Source organism: Uranotaenia lowii, chromosome 3 (assembly GCF_029784155.1).
Source record: "Uranotaenia lowii strain MFRU-FL chromosome 3, ASM2978415v1, whole genome shotgun sequence".
Classification (NCBI taxonomy): domain Eukaryota; kingdom Metazoa; phylum Arthropoda; class Insecta; order Diptera; family Culicidae; genus Uranotaenia; species Uranotaenia lowii.
In genome coordinates, this window is record NC_073693.1 from 240984317 (window position 1) to 241009905 (window position 25589).

At 32.4% G+C, this 25589-nt stretch overlaps 1 protein-coding gene across 1 annotated transcript in view; it reads right to left on the reverse strand.

The window, feature by feature from the left end:
* Positions 1 to 25589, reverse strand: part of LOC129753228 (phosphatidylinositol transfer protein alpha isoform) — a 76501-nt gene that overhangs the window by 16983 nt on the left and 33929 nt on the right. The window contains exons 3-6 of the mRNA XM_055749027.1: positions 25442 to 25472; positions 9525 to 9636; positions 9209 to 9360; positions 1588 to 1665 (exon numbers count right to left, since the gene is read on the reverse strand). Of these exons, the coding sequence (XP_055605002.1) occupies positions 1588 to 1665; positions 9209 to 9360; positions 9525 to 9636; positions 25442 to 25472 (373 nt within the window). The remainder of the gene's footprint in view (positions 1 to 1587; positions 1666 to 9208; positions 9361 to 9524; positions 9637 to 25441; positions 25473 to 25589) is intronic.

Genomic DNA, 25589 nt, shown 5'->3' on the forward strand with positions numbered 1-25589 from the left:
CTTGTCATAAAGATAAGGAATAGGCCCCATAAATTTCTAAAATCTAAATCTAGAATTTTTAGTTGTATGTCCATTTTGTATGTTGATTTATCGAGGAATTAACCAAGGAACTATCCCCATTCTACAATCTTAACCTGAGAACTGAATGTAAATCCTGCATCTAAAATTTGATTCTGAATCTGAAATTGGAATCTGATTTCGAAATCTTAATTTAAATCTTAAACCTTAATCATAAATCGGAAATTTGAATCTGAAATCCCAAAATCCGAATCTTGTACCTGATATTTGATATCTGAAATTGGAATGTGAATGTTAATTCTAAATTTGAATTTTATGTGAGATCTGATATCTAATGTGTGAGGTCTGATATCTGAAATCCGAATTCGTGAACTAAACTCCTAAAATGACAGCTAAGGCTGAATCTTAATACGGATCTAAAAGCTGAAAACTCAAATCTGTTATCTGAACCAGATGAAAAATTTGAACCTAAATTCTAAGCCTGCCTTCAAAATTTATATTCTGAATCTGAAGTGGAAAGTTTAGGATTTGATCATTACCTCATTTTATTAATGTTTGAATTCTGAAATAAGGATGAACCTGATGAATACTGCTTCTTTGGAAGAAAGAATGTTATCTTAAGCCTTCAGTGATTCGAGTAGATGATTGCATGTCTTTTTTTTTAATGATGAATATCAAATGCTTAACAATATATCGAGCAGTACGATAAACTCTAATAAACTACAGAGTAACTGAACAATGTAAAGCGATCAAATTAATATGCAATGAAGTTTCAAAGTTTGGTTCAAAGGAAAACAGGCTTCTAAATTTTGGAATTACGCAATAGAAGAAGGGGGCAGCACTCACATTGTTCTGATCGCCGACATCGGCGACGTGCAGTGATTCAATACAAATGATGAAATTCTCCTTCATATAGCCGGGATTCTTGATTGATGTGTATTCGTGTGTTTGTTTGGGTTTTTATGTGGGTGGGTTGTGAGGGATTGTTTGTTGTTGTCGTTGTTGTTGATTCATTTTTATTTTGCCATCACCAAAGATTATTTAGAAGGAAGAAATCCCATAACCGGATTCGGAAAATGACGGATGACGTCATGAGAGTACAGATGTTGTTGATCCGACCACACGTTTTTTCCGACAATTTTACAAATTTACAAAGCACGTTTCACCCAACAGATCGCACACAAACACCGGTAAAGGTCGGTTTTTCATGTTTTCGTTAATTAAAAGCGCATTTCCCGAGCACAGCGGAAGAGTTGGTTTAGAAAGAAGAACGCCAGTAGAAAAAATTCACACGCGTAACCCAGCACACGGTTGTTTTTGGTTTATTGTTGTTTTGGATTCGAATCCGGATTTTTTTGTCGATTTCATGTGCATCAATCATATTCGGGGGTTAAGTAGTTAGTTTTGGAGAATTTTTTTTAGGTATCGCACACCGCACAGTTGGGTTTCATTGGTTATTTTTTTCATTTTAGAAGAATCATACGCATGTAGAGAAAAGCGGGCGGGAAAAAACGAAAACAGAAAAGAGAAAAAATTGATTAGTTCTTTCACATTCGAAAGCACACTTACGTTCGGCATCTCTCCGTCGCCCTCGGCGTGCAGCGTTTCCACCATTAGAATCATTTTTTCCTTCATCCATTTGGGATTCTGCGGAAGATTTTTGTTTGGGTTTTTTTAGTGCAAAGAAAATATACCGAGGATTAGTGCTGGAAATTGAAATTGGCCTCTCAAAATCGGATGAAGCTATTGGTGATATCAATGAATATTTGAAGGTTACTGAAATAAGGATTAGCTATTGATTATATTTTTGCAAAATGAAATATGCAATAAGCTTTCCCAAACTTTTAGTTAGTCCATGAACATTGAACATCTTATATTTAGAAGATAGAAGTCATACAGGGGAGTAAAAATGATCAAGAGCGTAACATATTTGTCAATTTAAAAACTGAATCCGGAATCTGGGTGTCAAACCAGAATTTTGAATAGTCTAAAGTGTGTGAAATTCGATGTCTAATAAAAAAAATTAAGACATCTGGAATTTCTTACCTGATATGAATTTCTTAACACTTCTTAGTATTTAAATAGTCCTAGTCACTAAAAGAACTCATACTGAAAAATCTCATGATTTCTAGCAGCAATTAAAATTGACAGATTGCTCGATTTTATCCGGACCTGCCCGAATATTTGATACAAAGTTTGGGAAAGGCCCGATTGCCCGGTTTTCGCTGAAAAAAAAGTCCGAATTTTGCTTGGATTCATTCACTTTATTTTTAAAACTTAACAAAACACTCAAATTGACATCTTAAAATTTTTGATTTTTGCACTCAAAAACTTAATTTGTTGAACAAATTTTATTAAAAATTCCCAATCAGGAGAGCCTATCAAAATCATAACTCAAACATACCTCAAAAAGATATTTATATCTTTTTCAATAAGAATTTTGTTATTAAAATTTGCGACTATTAGTTTCTTGAATCTTAGTATTTTTATTGACATTCTTGAATACGATTGAACTCACTTTCAACGATAAAGAATTTGTTTGAAATAATAATCGTATCTTATTTTGATATGCATTCAACTTCCTGTGAAACACGAACATCGAAGTCAAAGCTCAAACCGTACTTCAATGAGTTTCGCTCAACAGATTCTTAAAATTGAATCCAATTTTTGGGAAACCAAAAATAGAACAGTGTGTTTATAGAAGATGTTAAAAAGAAAAAATACAGTAACTCTATTTTTTTTCAGAAATGGAAAATTTAGCCTTTTCTGAATCGTTTTCAGACAAAATTAAAATATTTGGTCGGTGAGTCCCCATACGTTATGTTTTTTTGAAATTTGTAATCCATATTTAGACATTTTTATCTGTAAAATTATTCCAGTTCAATGACTTTTTTCATTGAAAAATATTTTTTTTTTCAAGTTATTGTCATTCTGAAACATTAAAAAATGTCAACTCCTGGAAAGAAAAGTGATTTGCATTTTCTAAAAAAAATTTTTATACGAACATTTCATTTTATTTTTTTTAAAAAAACGAACACACACATATAGGATCTCAGTGAAACTTCATGTTTCTCTGAAGAGATCTATTTTAATTCTACTTAAGACTAAGCGTGCATCTTTCAAGGATATAATGGCTAGCATTTTACTAATGCTAACACCACCAACCCAGAGAAAGAGTATGTACTATGTTTGCCGTGACCAAAACTTGATCTGGCTTAGAAGACTTGAACGCTATCCTCTAGGCCACGGTCGGCGGCATCAAAATTTATATTCATATGTGTATATCTCGGAGAACTAATTCTGTTTAAAAAAAAAATGATACATGAATAGGAAGAGTCCAAAACCATTTGATTGGTTTCCAACAAATTTTTTTTTCCTTTTTTTTTAAATTGGTTTTTGGAAATATTTCCACAACATTGGCAGGCTGTGATGCATATGGGTACGCACTTTAAAAAACAAAAATAATATTTTTGATAATACCTCTCATTTATGGCATTTTTAATTTTTTCACTTCAGATTAAATTCAAACAGATCTAATCAGACCAGTTTTCAACAACATTTAAAATATAAAATTTAGTTCAAAGTTAAAGTACTAGCACTGAAATCCGTTTATCTTCCACTACATAACATCAATTTTAATTTTTTTTTCTCATATTGAAGGTGAATAAATTTTCTATTCTTCATCATTTGAACTTCCTTTTTGCTTGAAAATTGAATTACTGTTGATATTTTCGAATTCATGATCAACAAAACGATGAAAAACGATTTTTTTTTCAAGAGAAATTTCAATATCATCGACAGTTATAGAGAAGATTTATGCGTTTAATTTTTTTTTATTATGGATTTCTATGGTTTATTCAAATGAATGATTTCCGTAGTTTTTACCATAATTGGTATAACATTGTAGAAGTTATGACTGTTTTACTGTATCATTAAGGTTTTATTTAATAATAAAGCAGAACTTCAGTGTACAGAAGAATAAAGAAGTAAGGGATGAACTAAATATGATGAATTTGAATTCACTATTGCCAACAATACTGTTAATTTTTTGTAAATTTAAGATCAACAAAAAGATTGAAATGCATTATTTTGGAAAAAAAATTCAAATTTATCAGAGTTTTAGACTAGATTCATTCATTAAATAGAATAATCTCAAAAAAAAAAACTATAAAATTAAATTTTAAATAAAGAATTCAAGAGATTATTTAAATAATAGTGGGTTGGAAACCGTAGAAGCTAAGATTATTTATCCTTAACAGTAATGCTAGCTCTTTAAATAAAATGGAAGAATCACAGAGTACTGCAGGGTTAGAAAAATTGGGCTAGAAATTAATAAAAATAAAAAGGTTAAAGGAAACTCCAGGCTTATATTGATCATTGTATCCAAAGACAGTAACAAGCAAAATTTAATTTTGAAAGAACTGCTGCAGCGATTTGCATTGAGTCTGAAGTGCGGATGGAATTTTGAGACATTTAACTCAGGAGAAGCATAAAAATTGATTAAAAATTGATTTTAACGTATCGTTTACTTTTCAATATTCATTATCTTATTACTATTATTTTTTTTTTGAAAGCTTGAATTAAGGCAAACGTTCCTACTCCAGATCGCATCACGATAAGCGTTATCATAAAAAAGTTATAGCTATAGCGGTTCCTAAAAACTGATTTTCTTAAGAAAATCTAAAGATAATGGATTCAAATGGATTCATAAATGGATTCATATAATTCTAGATAATTCAAATCATTTCAGATAATTTGACCCTCTCAGACTGCTGACAGGATTTGCAGCCAATTTTAGAATTTTAGGATTAGAAGATACTTTTTAAGCATTTTTTATGTTTTAACAGCTCTGTAACTAGTTAAAAAAAATGAAAATTTTTCAAAGTTTATGGTGACATTGTTGAGTTACCAGTTCAATTTAATAGTATTGAAAGTTAAAACTAAGATAACTAGGAACTCTGAAGTAATAAAACATTAAAAATAAATTTATTTTTTGAAGAATTCAAATAGAAAATTTTCAAAAAATATATTTTGTATGGGGGGTTCACCGACAAATTATTTTAATTTTTTTTTTAATGTGGGTTATTGAGATTCCGCTAGAAATTTTTCTCGAAGTTTTCATAACTTGCTGAGTTATAATTATGTTAGATTTTTCTCTGCCCAATCCCGATCAAAAGAGAAAAACTAAATTACAGTCCCCCTACAATCATTAGTCACTTAACGTATCATTTCACCACAAAATAATCGTTCATTCGGGTGTTAGTGGATCAAACATCAAGCTTTGCATGAATTTCAGTCATTAAATATTCCCTCTTTGATTTCAAAAATGATTTTGTTTCCAATTTTGTTGAAAAATAAAATAATTTACCGAAACAATCAACGTTTTTCAAAACCACAATTATGGGTCGAAATTGAAGCTTGTAACAATTATTAGTCATATTGCCCACAATTATTAGTCACATAGAAGTCCATGGCAACACCCGAATATCAACATGAAAACCAACAAGTTTCTGGCAAACATTCAGGGGCATTCTTTGCTAGTATACGTTCAAGGGGCAATTGGGTTGAGCTATAGCAACCAAGAAATGTTTTGTTTTGCTAGCGAAAAGGTGACCCATGATTGTGTGGAACTTGGTGGATTCTGTAACAATTATGGGTCACTTTTATTTTACTAAATATTATTGAATTTTCACATTTCATTCGCTCAGTTTTATTTGGAAAATGTAAACTCTTCTTTTGTGCTTATATGGGACCAACTCATTTGGTTGGAATCTTTGATATACCTGCATAAGGGGCTTAACGGTTTAAGATGTCAACCTTATAACAATGGAATTTTATGCGATAGTTCCACAGCTTATAGTTTACTTTTGATAGAAAGTATTCAAACAGAAATTTTACTGTAATCAGACGCACGAATAATATTTTTAATGCATTTTGATGATATTGTCGATTAACTAAAAATAATAATATGATATAATTTCTTTTGGTTTAGTAGATATTAGCAGTTCTAATGATCGGTGACTAATAATTGTGTGTGACCCATGATTGTGGGGGGACTGTATATCAAGATGAGATATTTTGATATTCAATTTTTTTCTTTCTGGATGATTTATAATTTAGTACTCGTAGGATGTAAAAATATCTATATAATTATATCAAAAAAACTATGCAACCCTATACTCAATAATACCAAAAATTGTGGATAAGAGATGAGAATCGAACTGATCACTTTTCCAATACCATCCCATCCTATTAGCTGCGTGTCTTTGCCTACTGCTCTACCTGAGCTTGTTAGGAAGATGATGTTTATTTTCCTACTTATTCTTTATAGGCCGATGCAGCCTGTTTGTTTAGAGACGTTTTTCGAGCGCGCCGAAACAGACAGCCATTTTGGTCCCACGAAAATGGTCAATGGGAATTTATATAAGTTTACCTGATACATTGGAATATTGTTGGATCGGAATCGGACTATTGGAACTTACAATGGGAACGTCGCACAGGAATCAGGAAGCTGTTTGCATGAATTAAAATGGGACAATGAGAATTTCAATAGGTTTACTTGATGTATTGGGATCGAACTATTGGAGACGGGATGCGTGCGGACAGGCAGGCTGGTGACTTCGAGTGTTATTCAGATGAATAGGAATACACAAAGGTGATGCATTGAAATTAGAATGAATTGGAATAGGATTCCCGGGATTTAAAAAGGAATACTAGACAAAAAGCCTGTCAAAATCAAATAAAGCAGGCAGATCAAAACAGAGAAAAACAACAGTACTCCCTAGCTTTTTTCTTTTGACTCATACTTCTATCAAATAAAGTATACAGATTGAAAATATAAATGAAATCATATCTTAAAAATTATTATTTTAATTCATAAATGTTATTCAATAAATTTCATCTTGAACCCGATCAGAAGGACATATCAGAGTATTAACTCAAACGTATCTCACCAAGATATTTACATCTGATTAAGTTATAATTAAGTATTCAAAATTTTCGATTTTAAGTTTCTCCAATCTGGATTATATCTTATTCTGATTGACAGACTTGAATAAGGTTGAGCTCATTTTCAATGATAAAATTTTTTTTGGGATTGTCCTAAAATAAAATGATTATATCTTATTTTGATATACGTACAACTTTTTCTGAAACACGGACATCGAAGTCAACGGCCCAAACCGTGAAATGGGCAAGGGCAACAGATCCATAAAATTGAATCCAATTTTTGAGAAACCAAAAATGGTGCATGGTTTTAGCATATAATATGGTTTATTGACATTCCACTAAAAAAATTTCTCGAACAACTCACATCTTGATAAGTTATAATTTTAATAGGTTTTGTTCTGTCCAATATCAAACTATGCTATCTGAATGAGATATAATCTTGAAAGGAGCATATCTAAAATTGATATAAATTAGCTATGATCGCATAGATTTTTTGATATAATTTTAGATATTTTAACATTCTACGAGTACTGAATAATAACTCATTTAGATAGGAAAAAATTAGTATCAAAATATCTCATCTTGATATAATTTAGTTTTTCCCTCCTGAGCGGGAAGCTCTCAAAAGTGCGTTTGATAAAATTGTTTGAGTAACGATTTTGATATGCTCTTCTGATCGAAATATCAAACTATGCTATCTGGACGAAATAAAATACTGATAGGAGCATATCAAAAGCTGATATAATTTAGCTATGATCGTGTAGTTTTTTTATATAATTTGAGATATTTTAACATCCTACGAATACTAAAATATAACTCATTTAGATAGGAAAAAACGAGTATCAAAATATCTCATCTTGATATAGTTTTGATTTTCCCTCCTGATCGGGTTACCATGAATGATTTTCTAGAGGCGTAAAATACGATTTACAATCTACTGAAGTGTTTCGAAGAAAAAAAATGTTTCAAGTGGTGTTCTTCATTTTTGTTGACTTATACCTGGATTTTGACCAAATTTGCCCAGATTTTGCGATGAATGTTTCGAGATCAAATGCCCGGATATTCCCGACCTGGATACATGCGGGGAAAATTCTGGCAACCTTCTAGCATTCAAAACGGAATCAAATTTTTCTGAAGAAAAAATATGGTTCTTCGATGATAAAATTATGAGACAAAAAAACGGAACACTGACTGAAGGATTCCTAATCTAGGTCGAAGTAGTTGTTTTGAAGTAAACCTTTAAAAAAACGTTCAAATTTGACGACTCAGAACATGTTCCATTTGCAAGATTAGCAAATTTTCTATATAAAGACGTTAAAGACAGGAAAAAACCCACATTAAATGTTTCAACAAAAACTTTTTTCTCGGAAAAGCTTGTTTCATGAATTTCAACGAAAGTAAGAAAAAAAACATTACTCAACTTACATCCCGGATGTTATTTACGGCCATTATCAGTCGGTTTGCACTTTCGAACCTTGGTAACTTATTACTTCCGAGTCATTTATCCATACCCATACACCGGGAGCACTATGTACTATTTTATTGGCACGTTGTGGCACTTACTTTTACGTTGTACCTTTTAATTTGAACTTTAAGGGTAGAAGCAATTCAAGAAAGTTGTTATTGAAAAGAAATAGTCTAAAATTTATTCTATTACTTTTTTTCTCTCGAGTATTGAAACTGATAGTAACAAAAAATTAAATAGAACTCCAGATGTAAATTATTTACACTCAGAATTTTTCCCATGTTTACACTCGTTTTGTACCCGTAACAAATGTTCCATGCAAACGTCCCGATGCCACTCGGAACAGGCATTTATTTATTGACTGTTCCACTGCAATATTTTCCATACGTTTGAACATTCCAACTGCATGTTTGAGATAAGATTAAGTGCAGTTTAGGGCAGCTCCCACCCTCCGGCCCGATTTGTTAGTTTTAGGCACACATGTATTTGATATTTCGAGAGTGGGTCGAAGCCCCTTCCCCAAACAAAATTTTTGCTGCGTTTTGATTTCATTCAACAAAAGTGTCAAAAAGGCAACATTCCTGTCTGTCTACCCATTCACCCATTCTCGATTCCTGGAAAGGACCCTTTGGATCCCGAAACTGAACTAGCCGCTGAAAACTGAACTTCCATGATTACGTGTGGTTTGGAAAAGTTGTGCCTCCGGACACAGGGAGGAGATTTATGATTATTGTCTTTTTTCGTTGGTAAGTTTTTGCTGACTGTTGCTATACATACGGTTATGACTGTCCGGCAGTAGGGATATGCATTCCAGGCTTCCTCGTGCACTTCCAGGGACCCCTTGGGTGCCAGTAACCGGATGAAGGCCGGCACTTTTGACGCCAGGTGGTAGATTTTGTAGGTATACTGGCCGGACGAGTATTGGCCGCCTGACGGAAACCAAAACACCGGGGACAGAAAAAAGTTGGTGTGTATGTGCGTGGGTGGGTAAAATGGGCGAAAGTAGGACAAAACACAATTATTGATCTGATTGGTGTAAATTCTCGATGACATAACACAACACGTTGACGGGTTTCGATGACGATGAACCTACCGAGTAGTGGGAAGTTGGTGAAGGGTTCATTCTTTAGCACTTCGATGCCCTCGCCGCCGCCGGTTTCATTCTTGGACACCTCCGCCACCGAGTACAGCTGTGCGACTTGATACTGGAAAACGGGAGAAAGGAGAGAAAAAAACGGCGCTTAGTGAATACAATTAAATTGGAGTTGATTGATCATCGTGTCGTTCCTTCATCATATTCTCTACGATAAAGGAAAGGCGGGTTTTTGTCACTTTTACTTAAACTTTAAAGAGGGAAGAAATTAATTTAGTAAATTTTCACAAAGTTACAGAAAAATAGATAAAAACTGTAGTTTAAAACTCAGTAGGGGTAGCACTGGGTCTTATTTTGAGAATCACGTGACGCGACTTGCTAAATTTCATCTCTCCAGACTAGAATTGCTAGCTGAAAAGAGCTGTGATTATTTTGGATGAGGTCCAAGTACCGGGATCTCATCTAAAATAACTTGACTTTCCTGAAGAGATTCCTGAAGTTAGGGCGACAAAACCAAATTCCGCGAGTCATGGCATTTGACTCGTAGAAATGTCTACACTATTACACGTTTATCAGCAAAATATCAGTCAGTATTTATATCCCATTCATTCTTAAACATAAATTTATAAATGTAAATTCAGAACTCAGATTTAAAACTTATATTCTGAATTTAATGATTAGAATAGGTAGGTTTAGATATACAAATTCCGAATTTAAATTCATAGGTCAAATTTAGAATTCACCATTCTTTTTAGAAGTCAGATTAATAAATTAAGTCCGCCATAAGCGCGGTGAAGCCGAACTAGGCGTCGATAAAGAATACAAATTCAGATATTTTATTACCTTTTAGTTTTAAGTTTTCTGAACTAAGGTATACTCCGGAACACGTACACTCCGGACCGTATAGCCCGTCCTTTAACCACATGTAAGCTTCGGACCAACCAGATTTCATTGTATAGGTTAAGGTAGTGCCACCTCTATTCCGGTCCTACTTCTCTTATATAATGAAATGTTGCGGGGCAAAGTATGGTGTACGTTAATAAGTTTTCCTCGCAAAAATGCTCTTTCGCTCTTTTCAACATCTGTGAATTTTCTCCTCATGGACTTTTCTATCCATCTTTATCAATCCATCTTTATCAATTTTTAATTCAATATTTCAATATTCTTTCTCCAAGAATATACATTTCACCGATATGCCAAAAATAAATTTACAAAAATCAACTAACGGTGGTTAACTGATCTTACAATTCAGAATCAGAATTAAGCCTGAGAAGTCATATCAACCCTCTAAAACCCAATCCTAGATTCAGATTCAGCTTCAGATTAGGAAGACATATTCATAATTCAAATATAGAACTTATGTTCAATGTATTCAGATTTCTCATTAAAAATTAAAATTTTGAAATCAAAATTAAGATTTTAGAATCAAATCAATGAGTTGTTAATCATATCACCATCCTCTTATTCTGAACAATTTTTTAGCAAGGTTGAGCTCTTGAAGGTGTCATCCTTGGCCACGTTCAGCCATCAATATCGTAGTTGGTTCAATTTCACCAGTTGTAAAAAAATCCATCCAGTTGTAAAAAAAATTAGCAAGACTCTTCCCTGTGACCGGCAGCGAGAGAGTATGAATCGCTACCACGACACCATTTCAACATGTACATCTATGACAAAATTTAACTGTTTAAATGTACTCTTAAAATATCAGTTCTCTTTTCTCTCAAAAAATGTACTGGGTATCGTTTTTTAATATTGATTTTGGTTTTTTGTTTAATTATAATTACTTAGCTGAATGATTGTGCCATTCTAAGGTTTCATTATTTTCATCAGTTTTGCATCCTCGACAATTTAACCTCAGACCCCCTTGGACTCCTATTTTCCATATACCTCCTGCCGAACGACCAGCACCTTTTTTGCAGATAGCTTCAACACCATCCTGCATAACGTCCTCGAATAAATCAAGACTTCCCGATCCTGCTAGGTGAAAAACTGCTTAGGGGCTGTTCAAATATTACGTAACGCAATTTTCGGTCATTTTCGACTCAGTTTTAAGTAATTGATGATATTATTGATTACGATCCTTTGTTCTGACTTTTGAGACTGAGAGTTGGATCTAATATCAAGATAAAGTCCTATATAGCTAAAATTTTCAAAAGTTCCGTTTAACCACTGAGCATGAAAGTAGTGTGGATTTTCCAATTTTTCCCGATCCTCCAATCCGTTTTATGTAATGATTCAATTTACTTGGAATCACAAAATTGATAACCTTCAATTCTCAAACTAACTGGAGAAAATCAACAAAATATAAATTAAGGTGATCTTTTACCAGTTATATGACTTTCTATTGGTGTTATCAAAACTCATCAAAAATGATTTGATAATGACATGTTTCAATTCAATCTCATTAAGTTGTTTTGAGTCTATTGGAAATTTTAAAGCCATATTGGTTGAGTTGCTAAAAGAATATGACATTTCAAAAAAAATTAACGGTGAACGAACAAACATCTAAAAAAAATATTAGAATTGCCTTGATTCTGATGCAAAAAATTACAAATTTTGTCAATATTCTTCGTACAGGCTTTGCTATGCTCCGTAGTTGCGGAATCCCATAGGAAAAATCACATCAAAGTATCCATTTTACTGGTGCCACGTGAAAAGTACACTTGCAACGAAAATGGGCGCCATAACTTCCTATAGAGAGATGGATGAACATCTTGATTGCTTTTGGCGCCTTCCTACTCTGGGTGATTCGAATAAAAAAAAAATGGAAATTGGGTGCCATGATTTTTATTTGATACGAATAAAAACTAAAAATAATTTTCGAATTCCACAAAAACATTTTCGAAATTATCTCTCCGTTGTGTTATTCTTCGCGTAAAGACGAACACAACAAAAAAAATCGCATGCAAATCGGATGATCCAGTGAAGAGTTTTGCGTGTTCGCAAGGAATATTTAAAGAAGGTAGTGCCAAGGCAGCCCTTCTCTAGTATTGGTACAGGCTGAGACGTCACAATCACGCAAAATTTGTTAATTTACTAGGAAACTTATCTTTTTCGTTGATAATTCGAAGAATCTGCTGAAAATTTTCCACTTTGATAACATGGTATTGTAGAAGGATTCTTGCTCTTCAAGATCGGAACAAAAAAGTTGCATTTCCGAATAATTTTTCTATAAAATAGACCATCGAAGTTAGAAAAAATGGTGCATTTTCCCCATTGAAATTTGCAAAACTTTAAAATTATTTCAAAGTCTTACATGAAAATGTTCAAATCAGTACAGTTTAAGCTCCTCATTGCAATAAAGTGATCAAAACACAAATTTTTATACAAAACAACAATCTTTTATTGGCGTTTTAGTAAACTGATTCAACAATCGTTTATTGATGTTAATTGTTCCACATAAGAATTGAACATGGTAAACCAGTTGAATTAAAATCATGACAATCAGTTGAACACCCAATATCTACTAACTAGACCTTTTAAAAGCTGATTTTTCTTCATTTTTGCACGTTTTATCTTAAAGGCGACGTTGCATTCATTAATAAAATAAGAAAAAAAACATAATGCAATCTTCAACGGAACAAAAAACTTCATAACATAGTGAAATAGAGGCCTTACAACATAATCGAAATGAAATTGGAATTCATTTTCGTTCTAAAATGTGTTTTTCTTCGAAATTCCTAACATTCTCATATAAATTTTCGATACAATCGTTTTTGTGACGTCACAAAAAAAATCCAATATGGCTCTCGGCACTACCTTATTTAAATATTCCTTGGCGTGTTCGTACATTTCTGTATGGTCTGTCTCTCTCCCTGTTTTATATATATAGAATAGGCTTGCCAGATACTTCAGAAAAAAGCGGGACATTTCACGATAAAAAAAGCGGGACACAGCCGAAAAAAGCGGGACATTTAAAAAACTCTTTAAAACATCTTTTTTTCCTTTAAAAAAATAAAAACAGATTAATTGTATAACCAAGCATCATCCAAAGTTGTTCATTGTACACTGAGGTTTTTTCTCACGCGGATTGATTTTGTTCAGTTTTTTCTTACATGACTTCTGTTTTCCCTGGTTTTTGTCATAAACACGTTTAATTTTCACGTTTCTCGCGAATTAACACGTTATTCAAGAGAAAATGTGTATACATTTAAAATATAAGCCCTACAAATCAATGGAGTATTTGATACCGTGTATAAAACCATTCTGTAGTTACAAAAATATTTCAAATTTGTTTTAAACATTTGAAAACTCAAGAAAACTTTCATCATTATATACTAATTATTAAATTCCGGCGAAAAATCTTCAATCATTTGAAAGCAACCTTCACGTTTTTTTCTCCATACTGAATCAGAATCTTTCTGTAAAGCTAAGAACATTAGATTCTTTCAGTAATGCCTTATATGAAATATGAAAAATGCTGCCTATTTTGAGAAAAAAAAAGTTTTTGAAACCTTTTCTGTGTTGAACCAATGAATTGAAATTGAGGCTAAAGTTTGATTTTTTCAAGTGTAAGTTAGTGAACTTTGTAAAAGTTTTCCAAGAAAAAAAGCGGGACATTTTGAGGAAAAAGCGGGATTTGAATGAAATTTAATAAAAACTTGTCAAGTTGTTGAACAACAAATGACAACTTGATTTAAATTCGAAAAAATCTGAGTTTTTTGCTGCTTTTGATCTGCCAAGCTAAACCTAGCGAATCGATTTTCTTCAAATTTCGTGCAATATTTCTTCATTCATATCTACACATTTGGTGAAAAAATGGTGTTGATCCAAAGCGCCCGGTTCAAATGCGAGCTGTGCAAAGTTGTGGATCACCTGTGCCACCATGGGAAAGAAAGATGCTTTTTAGCCCCTAGGGTTTGAGAAACCAAATCGACTCAGTCTATTAGAACAATATAGAAAAAAAGTAACCATCACAACAAACATTATAATTCTAAGTCATTATGCCCTAAACTTTATATTTGCTGCGTTCGTCAAATAAGTCAAATTGCAGATTTTTACAAATTATTTCTGAGTTTTTATTTGAAATTCCATATTGTAAAGAGAATAGAAGGCAACATAAATTTGAAATGCAAACTTTCACTTTCACAATCACTTTTAAACAATCACAAAGAAATTTACTGTAAAATACATCCTGATTTTTTATATAGTTATTTGAATTGGATCGACAATCCGCATGTGAATTGCTTACATTTTTTTAATTCAAACACAAGTGTTCCACTCAAGTAGTTAATTTTAGATGCACATGTGTTCATCGGCAGCTGGTTAAATTTCCATTTTACTTACGTAAAAAAAACCTACACTGCACATATTGATTGCTGACCATCCATAATGACAAATTTCCCTAGTAACAGTGAATCGGAAATTCGGGAACAGTCATTGAGCGTCTGAAAGAAATAACCTTATGAAACAGTTCAACTTTGATTTTTGTACTTTTTTATCGGTCAAATAATATTGGTTATGAGATGTGAGAAAAAGTATGAAATGGAAACTTGAACCGTTGAAAGGGGCGCCCTAATTACAATTCTGCATTGATTCAAACACTCCTTAATGTGAAAGTTTACGACTGCATTACGAAAAACGTGGTGAAATTTGCCTAGATGGTATTCTAACAAGAGAAGGCGGGGTTCCTGCTTATTATCGTGAAACAACATCAAAAGGCTGTCATTTTCATGTTCTCAAGACTTTCAGCGGAATAAACATAATGATCATTTTTGTTATTGGAATAAAACATGCCACCGTCCGTCATTCTTCTGTTTGAAATGGAACGCGATTTGTTTTATAAAATTAAGTAGGAGTCAACCTCGTCCCGAGCATTTCCGTTTCACTCTATGTTCATTCCAACATCTTCAAAGGGCATGAATTTTACATTCATCCCATTGTTAAAACTAAGAAACAATTCTGAAATGTATTATTTAATCAAGAAGTTATAACTGAATGGATATTGTAAATGATTTTTGCTGATTTGTTAATAATCACTTCTTTAGTTTGACGTCATACAGCTGTGCATCAACACATTGCAACGTTATCAATCAATAGGTTGCAAACTAATAACGAAAAAATGGAAGACAATACACATTAACCACTACTACTTGGGGCTGTGTAGCCTCACCCACGTTTTGCCGTCGTCATCGTCGTCGTTTTCTGTTCGTCCGGCCAGACATTCTAATGAAATGATAATGGAGGGAATTGGAAACACACGTAATCGTAAATCATGGTGGAAAACGAAGCTTCGGCACTCGAAAGCCCTTGATAAGATAACCCACGTCATGGTATGTAAATACCGATACCTACTTTAGAAGCCACCAGTTATAGTATCATATCGTTCGTTTACAATTGACTGTTGCTATTTGGAAAACTAAAACCAGCAGCCATTAGAGGATTATAGCTAAATGAGGCATTGCTGTAGGTAATTTGTTCCTTTTTGCAACCTTTGAAAACCTTGTTCAACCTGTAAACAACTTAGATTTGAGTCCTTTTTTGTGGATCCTTTTTTTTTGTTCTTACAAGCTGATCCGGTGTGCTTTGCTGCACGTTTCAAAAATAAATGAATTTTCCTTATAATTTTTCAAATTTCAATTGTTTTGTTAGCATTATTTTAAATCAAATTACAACAAAAAACAAAAGCAACCGCTATAGAATAGAGATGCAGCTGGAATCTCGAATTGTAATACAAAAAAGACTGAAACTAATTTTCTGAAACTTGAAATTTTAATTTGTTTCAAAGAAACGAAATTTTTAATCTGTTTATATAAGCTTCAAAAGTTTTTTAAATAAATTTATTGATTGATATAAATTCCCCACCCTTCCAATGCGGAAAGGGCTCAAGAACTATAACATCTGAATGATTTCACATGCCACATTTGGCTCCATTTGAATGATAAGAGTTCTCGAGTTATGTCAAATAAAATATGAAAAAGGGCTAATTTTTTCTGTTGACTTCGCCGCGGTCCCAAATTATTCATATGAAAACAACATAACTTACAATATATGGTCCCTTTGCTTGATATATTCTTGATTTATGCAAAAAAAAATGATAAGGGAGCCCTCATGTTCTTTCTTCCCATCCTCCACTGCTGGAATGAAGTAAATAATTTTCATACCCATTTATTTTCGTACCCAAAACCCCTGTAATATAAAATTTAATCACAGTTGTTGAGCTTTACAACCAAATTTATATGAAACCCTTTTCTTTCTTACCTTATTGATTGATTGCATTTGCTGGCTCCGTAAACATAAATTAAGAACTTATGCAAACAAAATTGTATTGGGCCATCATTCTCTCATCCAATGTTTCTGCTCACCGGAAGAAAGGTGGTGTCCCAAATAATCATAGAATCATATCAAAATAATTTCCCACGTCAAATTTTGTCCATTTGTTAGATGAATTCTCGGGTTATGCAAAAAATGTATGGAAGCCCTTCTCTCTCCTTTCTATATCGTTAATCCTATGCTCCTAGGAAGGAATGGAAGGAAGGAATGGTTTCAAATAATTATAGAAATATTTCTCGTATTGAAATACCATCTCAAGCCAAATTTGGTTCCATTTGCTTGGTTAGCTTGTTAGTCGAGTTATTCAAAAACACGTAAGAGAGTCCCATTTGCCCTTTCTATCTTTCCATAGCATGGAGGGGTGAGTACTTAATATTCATAGAAATATTTCTTGTACTCAAATACTTGTTGGTGCCAAATTTCGTGTTATTTGCTCGACACCATAGCTTCGTGTGAACTGTCATGTAATGAATGTATTTTGTGTATGTGTATGTCTTATTAGACTGAGTCGATTTGGGGTCATTTTTGAATTTCTCAAACCCTGGAGTCTAAAAAGCTTCGTTTTGGTTTGAAGTCATCCATAATTTTTTTTGCAGAATTTTTAAGTAACGTTCACATGAGTAAATTTGAACTTTTAGGTTTGTATGGGAAAATTGAATATTTTGTACTGAAAAATCATCATCATTTTTGTTTCTTCTGTGCAACCCAGCCTGCTAATGGTTTTTGTGCCAATTTATAAATTCTCTAAAGGAAATTTTCCACTGAACAACATTGTCTATTCATGTTTACCTATGCTTTCCTTTTTGTTCGATTTTTCGGCTCTATTTATTTTATCCTTTTTTATTCTATCCCCTTTCCAACCTTTCTCTATTTTTTTGTTAGTTTTTCTCCGTTGAATATTGTATTTCGTTTTATTTTCATTTTTTAAGCTTTTTTTTTAATATTTTCCTGTTTTAGCGTTTTACTTTTTTCATAACTTTTTACATTTTTTTTCATTTTATATTTGTTGTTTCTCATTTTCTATTTTTTTCCTTCTTTTTTCCCATTCGAGACGGAGCGCTTTTAGCGGCATTTGTACTCTTTGTACTTCATCTTTACACAACTTTTATGTAGTTTTATTTCCATAAAAAAACAAATCCTCAATATGTTTTACCTAAACTATATACTATACACTCTATTGGTAAACAAAAAATTTTTTCCGAGTAATATAACTTACAATGAATAATTGTATTGACAAGGGCACAAAAATTTCATTGCACACACTATTATTTTTCCTTTTTTGATGGTTTTTTTTTTATATTTTTTTCCATTTTGCCTTCCTTTTGATTATTTTTTGCAATTTGTTTCTTCTTTTTTTCCTCTTTTTTATGTCCTCCTTTTTATTTTTGTTTTTTTTTTTTACTTTTGTTCCATCTTTTTCCAATTTTGTTTCCCTTTTAATTATGGTTTCCTCTTTTTTTATTTGGTTTCCTCTTTTTATTTTTGTTTTCCCTTTTATATCTTTGTTTCCTACTTCTATTTATACTTATTTTCCGTTTTAAATTTTCTTCATTTTTATGTTTTAATTTACTATCTTTTATTATTTTCTCTCATCTTTTATCTATCTCCTTTTTAATTTCCTCTTCTCTTTTATTTTCTCTCCTTTATGATTGTCTCTCCTATTTAATTGTCTTTCAGTTTTTTCTCCCTTCTCTTTTATTTTCTCTTCTCTTTGATATTATATTTTCTTCTGTTTTCAATTTTCTAAGGGTTTTTCTTCATTTATTTTCCCTGCTCCTTCATTTCCTCTCCTCTTATATTTTCTCCCCTCTTTTATTTTCTCTCCTCTTTTCTTTTCTCTCCTCTTTTATTATCTCTCCTCTCTTATTTCTCTCCTCTCTTATTTCTCTCGTCTCTTATCTATCTCCTCTTTAATTTTCTTTCCTTTTATATTTTCTCTTTTTTTATTTCCTCTGCTTTTCTATATTGGACCGGGCTTCGACCAGACCGAACTGAGCGATATGAGAAGAAAACAACAAAAATTGAATCTTGTGTTATTTATACTCTCGACCGAATATGATTGACTGAAATTTATTTCTTGAATTGGAAACTGTAGATGCTGGTTAGAGTGTCCGTCTCGGGAATTCCCGATTCCCAGGAATCCAGTTTTCACTCCCGGAAATTTCCGACAAATATTTTTTATGACTTGATTTTTAAATTATTCCAAATTTCAGTGAGTTCAACACAAATCTTCAAATAGATATATTTTGATAATGTAGTCATACATAAAAAAGCTTTTTGACAATGTGTCGATCTCTTTAATGAACATTTCGCAGTGTTTTAGTGTAGAGCGAGTTTAAGACATTTGAATTCTTATCTTCAATCTTTTTCCATCAAACAAAAACTACAATTTTTTAAACATATATGCAAAAGGGCACAGTTACAATTTTTATGGCTCATAATACGTCATATCTGAACTCTTATTCAAGAACGATTGATTTTTTTTTTTCGCATTACATATTAAATGAAGAACGAATAAAAGATTGTTGAAGCTAAAAAGTTGATTCTCTCATAGGTTATTCAAGCTTTTGCAGTCTTTGCAAAACGCTTTATTTCATTTGACATGGTTAGCGATTTTTTGTTTTGAAATTCTAAAATTTTTCCCGGTTTTCCCCCGGGTTTTTCCTGGTTGTAAATGATGATTTTCCCATTTATTATACTCGTTTTTTTTTTTAATATAACATCATGGTGAATAAAAAAATCAAGGTAAAGGGAATCTAATTTCTAACAATTATATCCCAAAACTTGTCAACCTGTTAGAAATCATGACAAATACTTCGGCGTCTCTTAACACGTAGTCTTTTCGTATCAAATTGACAGGTTTTCATGATTTTTTAAAACGAATGTTACGAAATTGGCATCTAATCGTTGTTTTGCTCCACAATTTCAACAATTTTGCAAAAAATAAGTTCGGCTTATTGATCTTGACTATAATGTAGTGCTTTTCAGCCACTTTGGAATTTTCTAGAATTCTAGAACAAAATTGTATAGTTTGTATAGAAATATTAAAAAAAAAATACATCGAAACATAATATCAAATCAGCTTGTCAGCTTGAATGGGGATTTATCTTGAAAAACTTAAAATTCTCAGATTGCAGGAAAATATTTAGTTATTTTCTGAATGCAGATATATATTCTTGTACAAATCCAAAGGTATGTATGTTTAAGAAAAAAAATTGTTTACCTTTCCAATACAAAACAATGAATAACTTTAGTAGTGGTTCAGTCATTTGAACTAAAGATTCGTCAAAATATATAGAAAATCATGTATAGGCCGGGCTGAGCTTTAATCGTTTGAATGTAAGATATTATTTTGTATCAGTATCCATTGCGTGTTGTTCATTTATACCACGGATTTGCACATTTTACTATGTTTTCCTTTTGAGTGTACACGGAACTTTAAATTTGTTATTATTCTTATTAAAATTAACTACCGGGGTATAGCAATCTTATCGTGCATACCGAAACTTTTTGAAGCAATAGTGAATCAAAAAATATATAAACAAATAAAAACACTCATAACTGAAAAGCAACATGGATTTGTTAAAAGAAGATCTACAGCGACTAATTTACTTGAATTCGTTTCTTATAATATCCACTCCATGGATCAAGGAATTTCCGTTCAGGCTCTATACACGGACTTCAGTAAAGGTTTTGATAGAATCGACATCCCTTTGTTAATTTTTAAACTACATAAAAACGGATTCAGTGCACAACTGCTGAAATGGATTGAGCCGTTTTTGACAAACCGTACACAAATTGTTAGATTCAATGGTTCACTTTCGAAAAGCATCTCCGTTACATCTGGTGTGCCTCAAGGCTCCCATCTCGGTCCCTTATTATTTATCTTATACGTCAATGACATTACTTATTTGCTGAACCAGCTAAACGTGCTTATATATGCAGACGATATGAAGCTTTATATGATAGTCAATAACGAAGAAGATTTCAGGGTGTTTCAAAATGAAATGAATATTTTTAACAAATGGTGCAGTAAAAGTCTTCTTGAACTAAACGTGAAAAAATGTTCACATATTGTATTTACAAGGAAAAAATATCCGTCATATGAAATTGTTACATTAGGAAATGAGCCTGTGGAGAGAATCAATAAGATAAGAGATCTAGGTATTATATTGGACTCAAAACTTACCTTTGTAGATCACTATAACTCAGTAATTCAAAAATCAAATAGTATGCTTGGCTTTATAAAACGTTTTAGTTATAATTTTCAAGACCCATATACAGTAAAAACATTGTACACAGCTTATGTCCGATCCATACTTGAGTACTGTAGCGTTGTGTGGTCCCCCTTTCAAATTTCACATAAAACCGTTCAGAATCCATTCAGAAACAATTTGTTCTATTTGCTTTACGAAATCTGACAGGTCTCAGAGCCAATTACCAAGCTACGAATCACGCTGTTTACTGATAAATATTGAACCATTAAGTGTTAGAAGAGAATTTGCTGCAATCTCCTTTGTAAACGACATAATTAATCAGCGTGTTCATTCTACTTATCTACTAAATCAGTTAAACTTTTATTGTCCGAGTCGCCAGTTGAGAACCAGAAATCTGTTTATTTTAACCTCTGCTCGAACTGATTATGGTAAAAATAGTCCAATCAATAGTCTAATGTAGAATTATAATAAAAACTACCAGAACATAGATTTCACTATGTCTAAACAGCAGCTAAAAACTGCTTTTTACGGCAACAGGCACTTAAGAACCTAATATTGTAGTATTTAAAGTAATATTAAGATTGTATTACTAGTTTTAAGAATATATATGTAGCCTACGATGTTTGGCGAAATAAATAAAAAAAATTTTTCAACAATTACTTGATCAGTATTATGACCAATAAACTGCGTGAATGCTTTCTGCTTTTGCATAGTTAAATTTATACAATATTTTGATTGTTTTTTTTAATCATAGTTGATTGTATATCAAAGAGTAAAAGAATTCAGATTTTAAAATTTTATAAATAAAACATTTGAGATTGCATGCAGCAAAGCTTCAATCAGTTGTATTTCAATTAAAGTAAATATATTTATTTTACATATTTTCCAATATTTCCCGGGAAATTGGCCATCAGATTTCCGGAAACGGAAAAACGACCGGAAAATGGACACTCTAATGCTGGTTCATAAACATTAAAGGAATCGTTTCTCGATGAAAATATTCGCACATAAAGGTCAAGAGTCTCTGTCGAATCCCGACCCTTTATTCTTTCATTAACACTAGAAAGACCGCACCAGACAAAATGACTGGTTGGACACTTTGTTCGTTAAATATCTTTTAAACAATACGCTCTAAAAATTCGCAAAAATACGACTTTTCATGAATTTTGAATCTTTACAAAACTGTGTATTTTTTATTTCACTAGCTCTTTTAATAAGCAAGGAAAATTTCGCCATGGACACTCGGACCGTGACCAGTCAAAATGACTGGTAAAATTCACAACCCTATAACTCAAACAAGATAATTTTTTTTCGCTTGCTTTTGGTTCCATTTGCAATCTACATTCAAGACAATGAACCTTAGTTGATTTATGGTGGGCAGGAGTGTGTCATTCGTAAAGAAATTATTGATTTTCGATGCGAAGTCATGAGAATTTGTAGAAAAAGTTCTCGGATTGACCGCTGTGTGGCGCTTCAAGCACTTGACTCCCAATTTTTTTAGTCCGTTTTGTTGCTCAACTATAATCAAACTTTCTGTCAAAATTTGGCGAAATTTCATCAAGATTTGTAAAAGTTATGTTACTTTTAATACATGTCCATTGGAGAAATCGAGTAGTTTTAGGTGATAAATATATGCTTATGCTGGATTTGGATTTTCCCAATTCTTTACTAGGCGATTTTGGCGGTAGTTTGTGTTAAACGTGATGCGAGAAAAAGTTATTTAAAGGTGTTTTCATGTTTCAGCTTGTGGGTTGGTTTGGACAGATTTTCTGGTTTGCAGCAGGGAAGATTTAGAAGTCGCACTAGCCGCAGTAACCGATCCTACACACACAACAGTAGCCTCGGGATTACGATGGAATTTTCCAATCCATAAATTTATGGCGAAAGCGTAATGTAAGTATTTGAAATCGAAGTAGTATTCTATAAATGTGCTTTTATTTAAAAACGCGAGAGATAATTACCTAGAAACTTACTTAGAAATTCAGATAAATTTCACTCGAACGTCATAGTGTAATTCACTTGACCGGTCACTTAAGTGAATTCACTTGACCCATCACTTAATATTCAAATGAAATTACGTATGGCGAGAATTTACTACAGATGGCACTTATTTTTTAAGTGAAAATTATTTTGGGTGTATGAAACTGAATAATTTAAATAAAATTTCAACATGGGTGCACGGAATATTTTTCATATGTTTGTTATCCACCATGGGTGCACGGATACACCGCAGTTTCTGCATAAGTATGTATTCACATGCATTCTTCGATTATTAGGTTCGACAAATTTCCAATGGAAGTTCACTTACAGGTATTCCGGCACCTGTGTATATACCTGACCAGCTGGCAACTGATTGAACATTCTTATTATAAGAGGAAACACATCTTACCTGTCGGCAACTTATGGGGTTTGAACCCAAGTGTTTTCCTGTCGATACCGGGAATCGAACCCAGTACGCCTGGCATACCTAGACCAGACTCGCGCCAGCCTATCTGATAAACCTCATCGGCGCTAAGATATTTCAACATGGGTGCACGGATTGGCTGTAAATTTGCTGTTGAAAATTATATAGAAATAAATAGTTTTCAACTTGCTTTAGAACACAAAATATTTTTGAGTTAGATATGATCGGTATTTGAAATGCAATATTGATCAATCAAAAAACTTTTAAGGAAAAACAAATCAACGTGTACATTTGACAATGATGATTCATTATTTTTATTTTCACTGTTTTACGTCGCACGACATAACTTGATGCATATAATTCCCACAATTCAATCGGTCCATGGTAACCGTTTTCCAATTTCTTTGATGTTGATCAGATCTTATCAGATAAATATACGATTGCAAAAACCTGTTTTAATAATAAATAAATAAATTTATTATTTCAAGATATAATTAAAATATTTTTTTCCGGGAATGAAAAAAAGGAACTTGAAACAAAAATCGTTATTTAAATCATTATGTCTCAACATGAAAAACATGGTTTCGACTTTGGTTAAGTTAAGACTTGTAAAGATGCTTTTTAAAAATTTGTAAAAAGCCCAATATTTGATTAAAACACAGTGAATCCGTGCACTCATAGTGAAAAACCATGTATTTAATACAATTTTTCATTTGAATATATATAAGTCTTTATTCTTTACCTTTAGCATGCCAAAAAATTGATTTTGGATGAATGACGGTGAATCCGTGCACCCATGGTGAATTGCTCTACTTATAGAAAAAGTATGCTTCAAAACCTACAATATCAGGTATAATTTATAGGCAACGTGTTGAAAAATTTCAGAGCGGTGGATGCTAGAAAATATCTACTAAAACAAAATTGAAGTGAAACCGTGCACCCATGGGCAATACCTATAGCCATTTAACATGATTTTATAATTAAATTGATAATGTGTTTTAATTTTTTGAAAATTATTTGAAATATTGATTTTTTGACATACACGCATTTGCCAACTATGCGAAAATGAGGTGATTCCGTGCACCCATGGTGAAAAAATATTTCCATTTTATAATAAAAATGATATCGAATAAATAACAAAATAATTTCAACAGAAAAAAGTTAAAAATATTATGATATAAAAAAATTTCCCTTTACCAATCATTTTGACTGGTCGCGGTCCGAATAGGTATATTCAATTTGCCGGTCCTTCTAGTGTTAAGTTGCCTCTTGGAAATATGTTTCTTTTTTGTAATTAATATGTTTTTTTACTTCAGAATTTTTATGTTTCAAATCTGTTTCTTTATTTTAAATATTTCGCTTTCTAAAAATTCGAATGTTTATTATCTATAATTTCTATCACTTTTCAGTAGCTTTTGAATTTCAAACCCATTCATTCCAATTTTGACAAAAGATGATAAGAAACAGCTCTAGTATCCAGTTCAAAGTTAAAAGTATTCTGTTACATTTTGAGGTAGAAACATTAGAATAACTCAATTTGAATTATTCCAATAAGGTCTGTCAAACTGGCAGGGAAAATGGAATGCCAAAATTAGGTATAAGCATCCAATCACACTGAAAAATACACATCCAAACTCTCAGCTGATCGAGAGTCTCGTATTGCCTGGCTTGACGTTAGCTAGTGCTTGTAAATCGATTTAGTTGATGGCTTCAGTCAGAGTGTCACTATCAGTGTTCACCGGCAATGATAAGCGGAATAGGGAAGTGAATGTATGAAATGATTACAGCTGATAATGTCATCGCTGGCTTCCAACCAGCTGTGCTCACTACTAGAGGAAGGTGGATTACGGACGGCTATCTCTGGAAATGTGTAAATCAAATTCTCCGATCGATCGACAGCCAGATGTTCAAATTTGTACAGAGTGATTTTAAAAGTATTCAGTTATTTGGTTAACCGGTACAGTGAGAAAGGGTGACTTACAATGTTTGTAAATCTAATGTAGACTTTTTTTTTATTTACTTACTTCTTCAACCGTTAACGGTAACGTCACTCGACTGAAAAAAAAGAAAAAATAGTTGATTTAATATTAGATTTACTTTTTAAGATGGTTAGACTTATGATACCGGGAATAGGTTGTAAAGATTGAGAAAAATCTAGTATTTGGAACTGGA